The sequence below is a fragment of the Chiloscyllium plagiosum genome, unplaced genomic scaffold (assembly GCF_037043375.1).
Source record: "Chiloscyllium plagiosum isolate Xiang-an unplaced genomic scaffold, Cpla_swu_hap1 HiC_scaffold_2, whole genome shotgun sequence".
In the NCBI taxonomy this organism is placed as follows: Eukaryota; Metazoa; Chordata; class Chondrichthyes; order Orectolobiformes; family Hemiscylliidae; genus Chiloscyllium; species Chiloscyllium plagiosum.
This window is the reverse complement of record NW_028270140.1, coordinates 147,377,543-147,393,095: the sequence shown is the minus strand read 5'-3', so window position 1 is coordinate 147,393,095 and position 15,553 is coordinate 147,377,543. Positions and strand designations below refer to the sequence as shown.

The 15,553-nt window shown below is 38.4% G+C and overlaps 1 protein-coding gene across 3 annotated transcripts in view; it reads left to right on the top strand.

Moving 5' to 3' along the window:
• Positions 1-15,553, top strand: part of rgs12b (regulator of G protein signaling 12b) — a 280,716-nt gene that overhangs the window by 121,422 nt on the left and 143,741 nt on the right. For all 3 annotated transcript variants that reach the window (XM_087974225.1, XM_087974213.1, XM_043703699.2), the window contains exons 4-5: positions 5,136-5,157; positions 14,411-14,580. In XM_087974225.1, the coding sequence (XP_087830351.1) occupies positions 5,136-5,157; positions 14,411-14,580 (192 nt within the window). The remainder of the gene's footprint in view (positions 1-5,135; positions 5,158-14,410; positions 14,581-15,553) is intronic.

Genomic DNA, 15,553 nt, shown 5'->3' with positions numbered 1-15,553 from the left:
CTGGTACACATACTTCTGTAAAATTAAATTGGGCTGTTCTGCATTTGCAGGAGTTGCTGCTAACTCTTATGTTAAAATCAAGTCTAACCTTAAAATGAAACAATATGTTTCTTCATGCCCACTAGTGGGTGGAAAGTAAGGACTTTATGATTGAGCCAAAATTCCATCCTAGCTGTGCTGCAGAATTCCAGTGAAGCTCAGATGTTTTACCTAGGCACTTTACAGCCTTCAGAACCAAATGTTGAGTTGTCCACCTATGGAATATGACCTCTGTCCTTCATTTTGAACACAACACACAGTCTTGTTTGTGCCTTGGTAGATTTGCTCTTAGCAAAACAGGCTCATTTTCTCATGCTCACACCTTCATTTACACCTATTTTGACCCTTAATGTAACTCGTTTTTCAACTTGCTCCTCCAGTCCCTCTATCATCAGCTTAATATATATTAATGATATCTAGAAAAGAGGGCTGAGAAGCCTGATAAACCATTCAAAGTTTTATTTCCTACAGAGTCGAAAGGAGGATTTGTGCCAGTACTGTAGTCCAACCAATAGCTCATAGTACATCAACTTCTTAACTCCATCAAAAAAAATTTAAGTTACACCACACTCACCATGTAGTCTTGTATATACAGTCTCAAGCTTCTACCAAGGTCAACAAGATCCCTTCTCCCTGTTTCACCAGAGTGATTTTTATTTTAAAATCCAGTCAATCTTCTGAGCATTATCACGTTCTCCCCGTGTCTGTGTGGGTTTCCTCCGGGTGCTCCGGTTTCCTCCCACCATCCAAAAGATGTGCAGGGTCAGGTGAATTGGCTATACTAAATTGCCCGTAGTGTTAGGTAAGGGGTAAATGTAGGGGTTTGGGTGGGTTTCGCTTCGGCGGGTCGGTGTGGACTTGTTGGGCCGAAGGGCCTGTTTCCACACTGTAATCTAATCTAATCTAAAGTGTAACCTAATTTGTATTGCTACCTCTCTCACTCCCATCAAGAATGTCTTTAAATCATATATTTATAAACTTTGCACTTTGTACATTCTTCCTCAAACAACTTGCACTTCCATACAGAATTGGCTCAATAGTAGAAGACAGAGGGTGGTGGTGGAGGGTTGTTTTTCAGACTGGAGGCCTGTGACCAGTGGTCTGCCACAAGGATCAATGCTGGGTCCACTACTTTTCGTCATTTATATAAATAATTTGGATATGAACAAAGAAGGTACAGTTAGTAAATTTGCAGATGACACCAAAATTGGAGGTGTAGTGGACAGCGAAGAAGATTACAACGGTATCTTGATCAGATGGGCCAATGGCCTGAGAAGTGGCTGTTGGAGTTTAATTTGGATAAATGCGATGCACTTTGGGAAAGCAAATCTTAGCAGGACTTATACACTTAATGGTAAGGTCCTAGGGAGTGTTGCTGAACAAAGAGACTTGGAGTGCAGGTTCATAGCTCCTTGAAAGTAGAGTTGCAGGTAGATAGGATATTGAAGAAGGCGTTTGGTATGCTTTCTTTTATTGGTCAGAGTATTGAGTACAGGGGTTGGGAGGTCATATTGCGGCTGTACAGGACATTGGTTAGGCCACTATTGGAATATTGCATGCAATTCAGGTCTCCCTCCTATCGGAAAGATGTGAAACTTGAAAGGGTTCAGAAAAGATTTACAAGGATGTTGCCAGAGTTGTAGGAATTGATCTCTAGGGAGAGGTTGAATAGGCTGGGGCTGTTTTCCCTGGAGCGTCAGAGGCTGAGGGGTGACCTTATAGAGGTTTATAAAATCATGAGTGGCATGGATAGGATAAATAGACAAAGTCTCTTCCCTGCGGTTGGGGAGTCCAGAACGAGAGGGCATAGATTTGGGGTGAGAGGAGAAAGATAGAAAAGAGACCTAAGGGGCAACTTCTACACACAGAAGGTGCTACGTGTATGGAATGAGCTGCCAGAGGAAGTCGTGAAGGTCAGGACAATTGCAACATTTAAAAGGCATCTGGATGGGTAAGTGAATAGGAAGTGTTTGGAGGGATATGGACCGGGTTCTGGCAGGTGAGACTAGATTGGGTTGGGATATCTGGTCGGCATGGACAAGTTGGATGGAAGGGTCTGTTGCCATGCTGTACGCCAATGCTCTGTGACTCTATGACCTCGGCCCTTTAGGGCGGCACAGTGGCTCAGTGGTTTCCTGCTTTCTCACCAAATTCACCAAAAAAGCTAGATGTTAAGATAGAAAATTGCATAATAATGAGGTGAGTTGGGCCGATAACAAGGCATTTAACACGCAATGATCCCCCTTGATTCTCAAATTGCCATTGCCATCGCCACAGTGGTTAGCACTGCTGCCTCACAGCACCAGAATCCCAGGTTCAATTCTAGCCTTGGGTGATTGTCTGTGTGGAGTTTGCACATTCTCCCCCTGTCTGCGTGGGTTTCCTCCGGGTGCTCCGGTTTCCTCCCACAGTCCAAAGATGTGAAGGTTAGGTGAATTGGCCATGCTAAAATGCCTATAGTGTTAGGTGCATTAGTTAGGGGTAAATACTGAGTAGGGGAATGGGTGTGGGTGGGTTACTCTTCGGAGGGTCAGTGTGGACTTGTTGGGCCAAAGGGCCTGTTTCCATACTGTTGGGAATGGAATCTAATCTAATCTTCCTTGTAAACTGCCATGCAAACCTCTGACATAAGGAACACTACATAAATCAAAGTTGTTCTGGTAATAACCAATAATAGCATAATTTGCTTTTGAGGAGCTGCATGAATTGTTAGTTTGATTTCCATACACGGGACTTGTATATAGAATTTATCATCTGTGTATCTGCATATTCATAGATATTTAATTGTTTTATGATTTGTAAAAAAAGAATTGTTCCATCAGTTTTCTTTTTCCAAAAATCTTCATGTTCATACTTGTAATGTTGATTCCTGGTCTGTCAGCACAAGCCATTTTCATATTTGCTCAGAAATTGAGAGCTAGTAATTGTTACTTAGTTGATGAATGGCAATCACTAGTAAGTATCTTTTTGAAAGTATGTGGTGGTGTATGGTTGGGGTTCCACTTCCAATTTTGTGAAAATAATTATAATGTGCTCGTGCTTATTCTTTCAACTGGATATTCATATTATCATTTGTAGTTAGCAGGGAAAATTGGCATTCTGTGTTTCTTTTAGTCAGAGCTGTTTGACATTTGTTTTCAAACTTATGTTTCTGATTTTTTTTAGTAGGATATGATTTAATTTATCCTTTTTGTATAGAATGTTCCAGTGCACATTTTTACCAAAAGGAAAACTTGTGACTGCATTATTTGTATTTTCAGGAATCCACCTGAGGAAAACCACTTCAGTTGTGGAACTAGTTATGTACTGTGACTGGAAAAATTGCCACTGTTTTCATTTCAAACCAAACGAAAATGATCAAGTGGAACTAACCGAGTATCCAAAAAGAGCTTGACCTATTGTTGCAATAGGCCAGGTGCAGTGTAAAACACCTGTAGTTGAAGGTGTTCACTTCGTTGACACAAAGCCATTCAAACCCTCACCCCACCAACACCTCAGCACACACCCTCAACCTTCCCTGCCCCACCTACTCAGTTCCTTAATGACCCAATCAACTGCAGTTTCCTGTTGCCCACTGTATTAATGTGGCATTGGCATGAATTAGTTTGGCAGAGTTTGATGACAGCAGTGTCACAGTAGCACAAGGGTGGAAGGGAGGGTCTGCTGCCATAACCATGGCTGACTGTAACAACAGATTTGATTATTTTGTTTAAACTTTTTTATCTGATTCCCCTCTTCCATAAGAAATTAAGATTAAGACAGTGAGACATGGGATTTTAAATTTGTATCCGTAACTGACTTCTGTTAATGGCATTACCCCTCTGCTACTTCCTGATTGGGCACTGAGCTCCACTTTGCACTGCTAACTGGCTGTTTTCTACCATTTAGCCACCAATTGTCCACCTAATGATTGATTTTATGATCTGAGATGGTGGGAGTTGGAGTGAGCTGACCAGCCAGTTTCCTTCCTGCCATCATAACCCCTCTAAAATATGTAAAATCCAGCCCTTAAAGTATTACTTCATTTTTGTAAAAAAGTGTAAGAAAGAAGCAAAGCATAATGTTGTCAACTGGACCTGCCCTTAATTAAATTAATCATATAGTAATTCACATATTTAAAACTACATGGTTTTATGAATTGTGATCATTTAGAATAGTCTCAAAGTTTATATAATGTATCATTCAGTTTCACTGAGGCCTGGAATAATTCATTACTAAATCTCTTCTGTATTGCATGTTGTGCCTTTAAGAATAGTTAAATAATTCAAGTAGCTTAATATGTGAGTAGAAAATATACAGTTGTGTAAGTTATGTTTCTGTTGAACTTTTGAAGGTTCCTGTGTTTCATTTTTCGTAACTAAGCCTAAGCAGACTAAAATGTACAAGAGTACTCCAGAATATTGTGAGACATGCTCATTGTACAGGAACAGAGGTGGGGCAGCATATGGACTAAATTTGTGCAATACCAGGAAAAACAGGTTCTGTTGCGTGTGACTTTGAGGTCTGTTTAATTAACATGTTTAGTAATTCTCTAGTGTTGGTTTGTACTGATATTAAATGAAGGGTCAAGGGATGAATTGCCTCAGGACTTATATCACTCTGTTCTCATAATTTGAGATGTTCTGCAGAAAACCTGACATCTTCTGACGGCAGTAGGGTTTGTATTTATAGATATATTCTGTGCTTCATTCCCTTCACACGTGAATTCTTCCCCTGGTCTGGCTGTGGTTTTCTTTATAATGTCACTCCACAGAGCAAGTTATTGGGAATAGAGGAAACTTTTTAAACCGGTAGTTGGCCTAGTTGTCCACTACGATAATATTGGATGCAGAACTTTTAAGCCATTGGAAATATTTTCCTTTATTCTGGCACTTGTTCAGGCAACTTATTTTTCTTTTGTGGGATTATGTAGCCTTTCCCTTACCCCGTTCTTTCAGGCAAGACCAATCTTTTCATTTCAACTTGAGTGAAATTATCAATTTAGGAAGGTGCTTAAATTCATCATAGACATTCAGAGTCTCAAAAAAACAGCAGTAAAAATGTTTCGCATTAATATAATGAAGTGTACTCACCCATGTCTCTCTCCTTTCTTACAGATAGCGGCGGTCTCCGATGGAGGTTAGTGCACATTTTCAGATAAGTCAAGACCAGACATGGTAGGGTATACAGTGCTTGTTCTAGTTTATTTTATGTATTGAATTAAACAGTAAGTATTTAATTAAACTAATTTGGAGGTGTAGACTGAGATTCTGTGGCAGGCAAACCCTGCAGATTATTCCGTATTCCTGCCAGAATTATATTATTTAGTGATATATAATGTTTTGCGTTCCATCAAAGTGGTTTATGTTTTCTTTTCTGATCAGGTGCTTATATGTGATCTCTCTCTTGCTTATATATCCAACTTGCTGCAGACTATGGATTCTGAGTTCTGCAGCACAATGAAGGAAGAGATAGATGTTGACTTCATGGGCAAGAGCACCTAACCATCTATCTACTCTAAGTGGTGGTGAACTGTTGTTGCAGTGTAGCAACACAAGGGTATTTGACATAACCTCTGCCTAAAAAGCAGTATGAAGATTTATCTGGTCAACTCTATCACAAATTAGCTTGACTTCAGTGAGATAAAAATAATCAGTTATGTGGAATGAAGACTTTTGCACAAAACTGGTCTAAGATAATCCAATAGAACAAATGCAAGAAAATATTACATTTTTTTGTATTGTCCAGTTGTATAATAACTCACTGGAATTGTTGTTATTTGGTTCACGTCAGCCTATACCGGTTATGAACTGCAAGAGTAATTTCCAAGTTATATAAAAGTTCCTTTTGAAACATTAGATAATTATGTGTATAGTATGTCATGCTAACATCTTAAATCTAAAAATCTAGAGTTGTCATTGTGTGAAATTCATTGTTTCAGCTTTCAAGATTGATTACTGTTGCATGAAGCTTATCTCTGTGAATACACTTGACAGCACTTAATAACAGCAAAACAATGAAAAAAATGTCCTGTAAAAAACTACTTAGGTGATCAATTCACTATTGCGTCTCAAGAATTAAATGAAGCTAACATTGTAGTAGTGCATTGTAAAATAAAAATTAATTTGTTTTGGTACAACTTGGTTTCATACAAAATTGCTTGAGTGACAAGAAGCAGAGAATTGTGGTTACTGGATGTTTTCGGATTAGTGGAAGGTTTATAGAAGAGTTCCTAAGAAGGGCATTGCTGATGTTTTTTGCCTGGTTTATATTAATTACCTATTTCTTGTGTACAGGCAAAACTTCAAAATTTGCGACTGATATATAACTTGGAAATAGTGTAAACTGTGAAGATGATAGAGTTGTACTTCAAATGAATATAGACAAATTGATGGAATTGTTCATGAGATGTTGTGCCAAATATATTGCCCATATTGACGGTAATGGTGAGAGCTAAATTCTGGAATCACAACTGTCCTTTGGATGTGGGTACACCATCAATGGTGTTAGGAAGGTGATTCCAGAATTTTGACTCCAGCGGCTATGAAGAAATGGCAATATAGTTCACCCACTCTGATCTGTCCTAGCTGTATGCACAAAGCTATCTCCATAGCTCATCATGTCCCCTATGCACCACCCATGTTCCCTCAGACGTTTATGTTAACCAATGCCCCTGCAAACATGCCCTGCGATGCCTTTTATTCCCAATGCCAATGTATGCCCGTACACTCATTCCCCACAGCCCCGCATAACCTTATCAACCAATAACCCTACACCTAGCCCCCAAGATCCCTCATACCCTTATGGCACCCCGTGCTCATCTACTTACACACACTGCAGCAATTACGGCTGTCTACCCAACCTCCATGGTACGTAGAGTCTCTGTGCCCATTCCTCCACCCCCATGGCCCCTCAAACCAGATATGTCCCGCTGCGTCCATCCAGCTAACCTGATCACCCCTCAGATCCTCTATGCCCCATGCTGATCCCCATGGCCGCTTACACCTTCTGTACCACTCTCTACCCATCTTCCAAAGCCCCTCATACTTTATAGCCTATAATTATCCCCATGCCCTTTATAATACCCATATCAACTTTGAATTAAAAAAAAAAGGTGGGACTCTCACGGGATTTGGTTGTCTCTGGCTAAGCCAGCATATATTGCCCATCCCTGATTGCCCAGAGGGCAATTAAGACTCAATCACATTTCTGTGGGCCTGGAATCACATATAGGCCAGGCCAGGTAACAATGACAGATTTCCTTCCCTAAAGGACATTAGTGAACCAGATGGGTTTTTCCTGACAATTGACAATGGTTTCATGGCCACCATTGAACTCTTAATTCCAGATTTTTATTGAATTCAAATGCTGCCATCTGCCACGCGTTCCCAAAATGTCATCTGCATTACTGGATTAATAGTCTAGCGATAATATTACTAGGACATTGTGTCCCCAATTATCTCCCACCCACCCCAATCTTTGTACTTCTTTATTCGTGCCAACACACTTACTATGCAGCACAGGCATTTTCCATGAGGCATTGCAATTAGAAAATATTTACCAGACATGTCACTGTTGACAAAATCACCCCTAGTCTGATATAAAACAAACACTTAACACAGTGAAATTACAAGAACAAATTTCTGATTTAAAAAAATCTGTCCCTTAAGAAGTTAAACCTTCTGTCAATAAACACCTCACTCCAGTGCTTAAAATAACAAGCTGGCACTGTCAATTAATCAGCACCACATTATGAAAATGAATGCAAATCCTATATAACCATATCTGAAATGGCATGCATTTCTTTTCTAATTGCATGTTTTCTTTGAAAAGTTTCTTGACAACTTTACAAATCACAGTTTATGTGTTTTTTTTACACACAAGCAAATTACTTCTCACAATTTTAGTGTGTATTACCCCTCACAAAAGATACCATACTCCCATCAAAGTTGCTCTGGGACCTGATCCATAGGGGGGTATCCTATTTATCCAAAAGGCATGAAACCTTAAACAGTTTCTCTAGTAATTAACTTCAAATACCCCCATTTCCATACACTCCTCAGATCAATTCATGTGACCTAATGCTGTCTGCCCCACCCCCATTGCCCCTCATTACCCTATGCCAACTTAGTGCCTGCTTCTTTCAATCAAACTTTACCTCTTCACCTACCATGCCAATTCACTGTCAGTATTATCCAACAAGACATACTGTCATTATTATGTTAATGCTTTCTTCTGCTGAATGACATAGATCAACTAATGATATCTATTCAATGAAATAGTATAGGTTTGTTTTAAAAATAAATCTTAATACTGTGGTTAAGTTTTGGATGTAGTACAGCAAATTATCAATGCATGTAAAGTGGTTTCTGGATAGAGATATCAGCAGAGCAGTATAGATGGCATCAGTCTAATATTTCATGTTGAAGTTGAGAGCACCTGTAGGAGGCAATATTGCATTCCTTTCACTTTACATTGGTTACATTATAAATCCATTCAGTGAGCAGCCAGCTTTAAAATGAAATTTATGGAAGTGTTCCACAGCTATATTTTAAGTTATAATTTTCTAAGATTAAAAGATCTGACAGATATTAGTATATCCAAGCTCTGTTTTCTTGCATCTGAATTCTAGGATCGTAGCTTTTCAATGATCCCAATTACTTTAATTTCCTATTATTATTTTGCTATCATTTCCTATATATAACGATTTCCCTATATTTCTCTCTTCAGCACAAGTAATATTTTCCCACTGGTTCATCAATAATTTATGTTTCTGTGGTAACGAACGGGTATAAACTCCTCCTAAATAATTTAACTAGTGCTCTTAAAGCTTTGTCTTCGACATTCTATCTGTTTCCTGTACTTGCAGTCACATGGAAAGGAATTGTTTTGATCATGTGGGGAAGCAAACTCAACTGGTCTCTTGAATGTGTTCAGTCATTCAGAGAGTGAGCTACACTTTCTTTATTTAAGAGTTAGAGAATCTGCACAAAATGCCACAGAGGCCGCCTTTAGTTGGCTTCCAGTTATTGCTGGGAAAGTGCAGTTGAGACTGGTATGGATTCTGGAGGTTGGTTTCCAGTGGATAGTTTGAAATATTTGGTGAGACGGCATTACAGTGGATCCTACCAGGTGCAATCAGGTAAACGGAGAGAGTATGCCTTTTCACTGTACATTCTGAACTGTGATGTTTTCTTCACTGTTCAAGAACTGAGATGTATTATTTTAATAATGTTTTTGCCAAAATTATGCCTTAGGCAATTTTTAGACAGAAACCTCCAAATTTAATACTACGTATTCGTGCATTTATAATATTAGTAAAAAAAAAACTGAATGCAGATGTATGGTACTCCTCTATTCGCTTGCCTGGAATTGCTCTGGTGAAGTTTCCAGTATTTTAATATGTAGTTGCGATACAATACTGATAGACAGACAGTATTTTAACAGCAACACAGACAGATTAGTTATAAATTAGTATGGCAACCAACTTCTCAACTATGCTCAGTTGTTAAATGCATTGCCCTATGTGAACCTACATAATTCAGACCAAGAACATCTGAAAGTAAGTAGCCCTACTGACATTTACAGTTGAATGTGATGTTAATAACAGAACTAATGTTTTTATTGAGGACAGGGAATAGTAAATATCTTGTGTCATTTTTACACTTGTATACTTAGTGTAGTGGATATCATTGTCATTTGCAAAGTATGTGCAACAGTGAACAAGGATTAATTGAACCCAAGTTCATGTATTTCTTTTAAGCATTATTTTGCATCAATTATAAAGGCTTTAAATTATAATCCAGAAGCAGCAATAAATCAAGAAATGGAAAGGAGGGAGGAACTGTAGAAATTATAATCAACAGAGAAGTGGTACTGAACAGATTGTTGGAACTGTGGTCTGACAAAGGCCGGGTTACCCAGGAGAAATGTTAGAAAGCACTTAAACATGTAAAGAGTATTGGAGGTTTGGAACTCTCTTCCTCAAATGGTGGTTGATACTAAATCAATTATTAAATTTAAGTCTGAGCTAGACAAATTTTTATTTAGCAAGGGTATCAAGAGATATAGGTCCACAGTTGGCATATGGAGTTAGGCCACAAGTCAGCCATGATCTTATTGAATGGTAGAGCAGGCTCAAGGGGTTGAATAGCCTACTCCTTTTCCTATTTCCTCAATATAAGCTCCAGATGGACTTCAGACCAAAGTCATAAAGGAAGTGGCTAGTAACATAGCAATGCATTTAATTTTAATTTTTCAAAACTCCCTAAATCAGGGACCATTGGAAGATCGCAAATGTAACTCCTTTATTAAAACAAAAGGGCAATAGAAAGTTAGGAAACTACAAGCCAGTTAACTTAGCATCTGTCAAAGAGAAAATGTTAGAAGCTATTATTAAATAAGCTATTGCACTTAGATAAGTTCAAAATAATCAGGCAGAGTCAACATTATTCTATGAAAGGGGAATCATGTTCAACCATCTATTGGAATTCTTTGAAAAAAATAATGTGTTGCAGACAATGGGGAAAAAGTAGATGTTATGTACTTAGATTCCTAGAAGGCATATTGGTATTTATAGAAGATTGGCTGGCTAATGGGAAGCAGCCAGTAGATATAAATGGATGTTTTTCAGTTTGGCAAGGTGTAATGAGAGGTGTGCCACAGGAGTCAGTGTTGGAACCTCACCTGTTTATAATCTATGTAAATGACTTGGATGAAGATATAGTCACTAAATTTGCTGATAACATAAAGAAAGATAGGAAATGAAGTTGTTAAGAGACTATAAAGATGCTACAAAAATATATAGGTAGTTTAAATGAGGAGGCAAAGATTGAAGAAATAATGTATAATGTGAGAAAATGGCAGGAAGAATTAAAAGAGAAACATATCATCCTAATGATAAGAGATTTCAGAACTCTAAAATTCAAAGGTTTCTGTGTGTCCATATGTATGAATTGCAAAAGGATAGTTTGCACCTATGGCAAATAATTAGGAAAGCTCATAGAATTTTATTAATTATTGTGAGGGAAATTGATTACAAAAATAGGAGGGGTATGCTTTGGTTATCTAAGGCACTGTTGACACCATATCTGGAGTACTGTTTACAGTATTCTTCACATTATTTAAGGAAATATTTAAAAGTAAGAGCTCAGAGAAAGTTTGTCAGACTTTAATCTGGAGTGGACACTTTGTCTTCCGAGGAAAGGTTGGACACACTTGGCTTCTAACTGCTGAAGTTTAAAATGTAAAAAGTAACTTAAATAAAACATATAAAGCTCTCAGGCACCTTGATTTGGAGAGACTCTTATGGGATAATCTAGAACAAGGGTTCACTGTTTATAAGTAAGTGGCTGCCTATTTAAGAGATGAGGTGATTTCTTTTTCTCACTGGGAATCTTAGGAAATCTCTTTCTGAAAAGGAAGTGGAAGCCGAGTCCTTGACTATGTTAAGACACAGGTGAATGGATTCATGTTAAGTAAGGGAGTGAAAGGTTATTAGTGTAGGTAGGAATGTGAATTTGAAGTTACAGTCAGATGAGCCATGATCTTATTAGCTGGTGGAGTAGATAGTTTCTCATCAATCTGTTCAGAGATATTATCAGATATCCCTCTCCTGGCTCAAAGCTATGGACACTACCACTACACCACAATAACCTATTAACTGGTGGAACATACTTGAGGGTTAATAGTCTACATCTGCTCCTTGTTCATATGTTAGTAGGATTAGATCAATTCTGAATTTGGTACTTACAGAGAGGAGATGAGAAACAAGATATATCCACTGACAGCTGGAGTATTAAAGTACTTCAAAACTATGAGGATTTCTTTTGGTTTGGTATATGTAGTTTGAAGCTATTTGATATACTAGGAGAAAGTGAGGACTGCAGATGCTGGAGATCAAAGCTGAAGATGTGTTGCTGGAAAAGCGCAGCAGGTCAGGCAGCATGTGGACTGTAGCATGTGACACTTTCCTCATTCCTGAAGAAGGGCTCATGCCCGAAACGTCGATTCTCCTGCTCCTTGGATGCTGCCTGACCTGCTGCGCTTTTCCAGCAACACATTTTCAGCCATTTGATATACATCAACTTAAGAATTGTAAAACATTGAGACGCACTAATGTACCATTGATCGATGCAGGTCATGTTTTATCTTTTTGGTGGCTAATGCGCCTTTTTTCTTCTTTTATTCAAGTATGAGGTCTCAGTCTATCCTATACAGAAAAGTCCATGAATTAAGCAACTAGTACAAAAGTAATAAACTAAAGACAAGATTAGAGTTCTGTAGTCAGTTAGGAAAAACAATAAAGTGAGAAGAAGTACTTTGTGGAGATGAAAATTTTTTTATTCCATTGTGGGACATGGGTGTCGCTGGCTGGCCAGCATATATTGCTCACCCTAGTTGCCTTTCAGAGAAGGTAGTGGTGAGCTCCCTTTTTGAACAGCTACAGTCCACATGCTGTAGATAGATTTCCAATACTGTTAGAGAAGGAGAATGGAATATATAAAGGGAACATAATTGTTTTATTGGTAAAAGAAGTTCGCTATCAGAAGTGGAGATTAATTTTGTAAGCTGAATTTCTAGTTCAGGAATATTTGCTTTCTGGTTAGAGATTTATCTTTGGACCGTAACCTTAATGACCGAACTAAAAGTAGCTCGCTAGCTGTAAAGGATTTTACAATTCCCTGAGATCATGAAACACACTGTATAAATGTAGGATTTTTCTAACCTCTAACAATTGTCATTACTATTAAGTTAAATCTTATACCTGGAAAATAGTTCATTCGCAGTTTTTAGGTTCACAGTTTTCTGTGCCATGCTTTCACCTAAAAATGTAGGCATAAGCTAGGTGGAGATACACCTCTTTTTGCAAAAGCAAAGCTAGAGAACATATGTTTAAGGTGACAGGAGAAAATTTAGAAGTGACTTGAGGGTCAACTTTTTCACATCAGAGGTTGGTGCATGTATGGAATGAGCAACCAGAGGAAGTGATAGAGGCAGCTACAATTACAATATTTAAAAGACATTTGGGCAGGTACATGAATAGGCAAGGTTTAGAAGGATGTGGACCAAAGCAGGTAAAATAGAACTGTTTTCCCTGGAGCGTCGGAGGCTGAGGGGTGACCTTATAGAGATATATAAAATCATGAGGCGCATGGATAGGATAAATAGACAAAGTTTTGTCCCTGGGGTAGGGGAGTCCAGAACTAGGGGACATAGGTTTAGGGTGAGAGGGGAAATATATAAAGGAGACCTATGGGGCAACTTTTTCACACATAGGGTAGTACGTGTATGGAATAAGCTGCCAGAGGAAGTGGTGGAGGCTAGTATAATTGCAACATTTAAAAGGTATCTGGATGGTATATGAATAGGAAGGGTTTGGAGGGATTTGGGCCGGGTGCTGACAGGTGGGACTAGATTGGATTGGGATATCTGGTCGGCATGGAGAAGTTGGACTGAAGGGTCTATTTCCATGCTGTACATCTCTATGAGTCTATTTAAGTTTTGTAACCTGGTCAAGTTGTACAAGGCATGGGCAAGTTGTTCCGAAGGGTCAGATTTCGTGCTGTATGACTTTGATTCTATATAAGGGTTTAACTTGTCAAAATAGCTTAATGCTGAGTTGTGAATTAGAAGGTACATAGGCAACTGGTAGTTAGAACTTGAGGTGCCAGAATGTTTCTTGAAGTTCAGATAATGGATAATTCATAAGAGGCATAGTCCTAGAGGTCCACAGCATAGCTTCTATCTTAATGACTTGTGTATTTTCCAGTCATTTATTTCACTTTCTGGAAAATTATAGTTAAATGTGAAAAAGTGGTAGATTTTACTTAATTTGCTTTTATGAGAATATATCAGTGTATTTGACATCATCACGAAATAAAAACCCGAAACAATTGCGGATGCTGTGAATCAGAAACAAAAACAGAAGTTGCTGGAAAAGCTCAGCAGGTCAGGCAGCATCTGTTCAGAGAAATCAAAGTTAATGTTTTGGGTTCAATGACCCTTCTTCAGAACCTTCCTGAGTTCTGAAGAAGGGTAACCAGACTCAAAGCATTAATTTTGATTTCTCTTCACAGATGCTGCCAGACCTGCTGAGCTTTTCCAGCAACTTCTGTTTTTGTTTCTGATGTCATCACTGTTGTTAGATGTCTGGAGATCCCCTTGACCTGATGCCAGGTTTAAATTGTCATCAGACAAAAAGATTATCCACAGCAGAGATTTCTCATTTTTGTAACAGCTTTCATCAACTTTGCTACTAATTGTGAAATTCAACCATATGATTATTATTTTCAGTGTTTATGACGATACTGGCTTTGATTTAATGCAGGCCACAGTGCAGTATATTACAAATCTATGTGTGAGATACATGGTTGTTATCTTGTTATGGCAGAGTTGAACAGTGCAGACCTCAAGAATTACAACAGTGAGAACAGCATAAACAGTAATGCAAGTCTTCCCAGTGTCCAGAGCTGCAGAAAACACGTGGAACGACAGGTAGCTAGTTGGGCTGTGTGCTTTGAACGTCTCCTACAAGACTCAGTTGGCATCAGATACTTCTCGGTAAGTATACCCCAGTAATTGCAATACACCTCCGAAAAGAAAAGTGTTACCCTTTGAATGTGAGTGATGTGGAAAATGTCTGAAGTAACTCTGTACCATACCATTGGATGTCTTCTGTCTTGCTTGTTCAAGAGATGATTAGACCATTTCTTTTTGAGGAAAGAGTTGCCAAGAAGAATAGATCTGTTACAAATTGACTCTTTTTTTTAAACATTGTAAGCCATGAATGAATATGTTTTTAATTCTTTAATCAGTGTTTAGTCCATATTAATTGTTTAATGGTTATTCTTTCTGATTTTACATGGCCACTCTTAGGCTTTCGCGAGAGCTAGTCTCAAATTTTGAATTTACTTCTTTTCCAGGATTTAGTTGTTCCATGAGATATCTGCAAATATCTATTTGAAATTAAATAGCATAGAAGAGCAGTAAATTAGCTTTGTAAATTCACATTCTGATTATATTGATATTTTCTTCACCCACATTACGAAATATAGTTTTCTTTTACAGGAACTACTGATGTTTTCCCTAAAAAGGAACAAATGTTCTCAAGGTTTTCATAAGCAGAGTGTGAAAGACACCTGGAGAAAGTGATGAAGGGCTTTTGCCTAAAACATTGATTCTCCTGCTCCTCGGGTTTGCCTGACCTGCTGTGCTTTCCCAGCACCACACTCTCGACAGGTGCTTCTTGAATCTTGCTATTGTGTTTACTTCCACCACCTCCTCTGGCAATGTATTCCAGGCACTCACCACCTTTTGTGTGAAAAGCTTGCCTCGCATATCTCTTTTAAACTTTCCCACGTGCACTTTGAACCTGTGTCCCCAAGTAATTGACTCCTCATACTTTTCACTCTATCCATGCCATTCACAATCTTATGAACTTCTATCAGTTCATCCCTCAACCTCCAGTGAAAACAAACCCAGTCTATCTAACCTTTCTTATAGGTAACATCCCCCATACCAGGCAACATTCTGG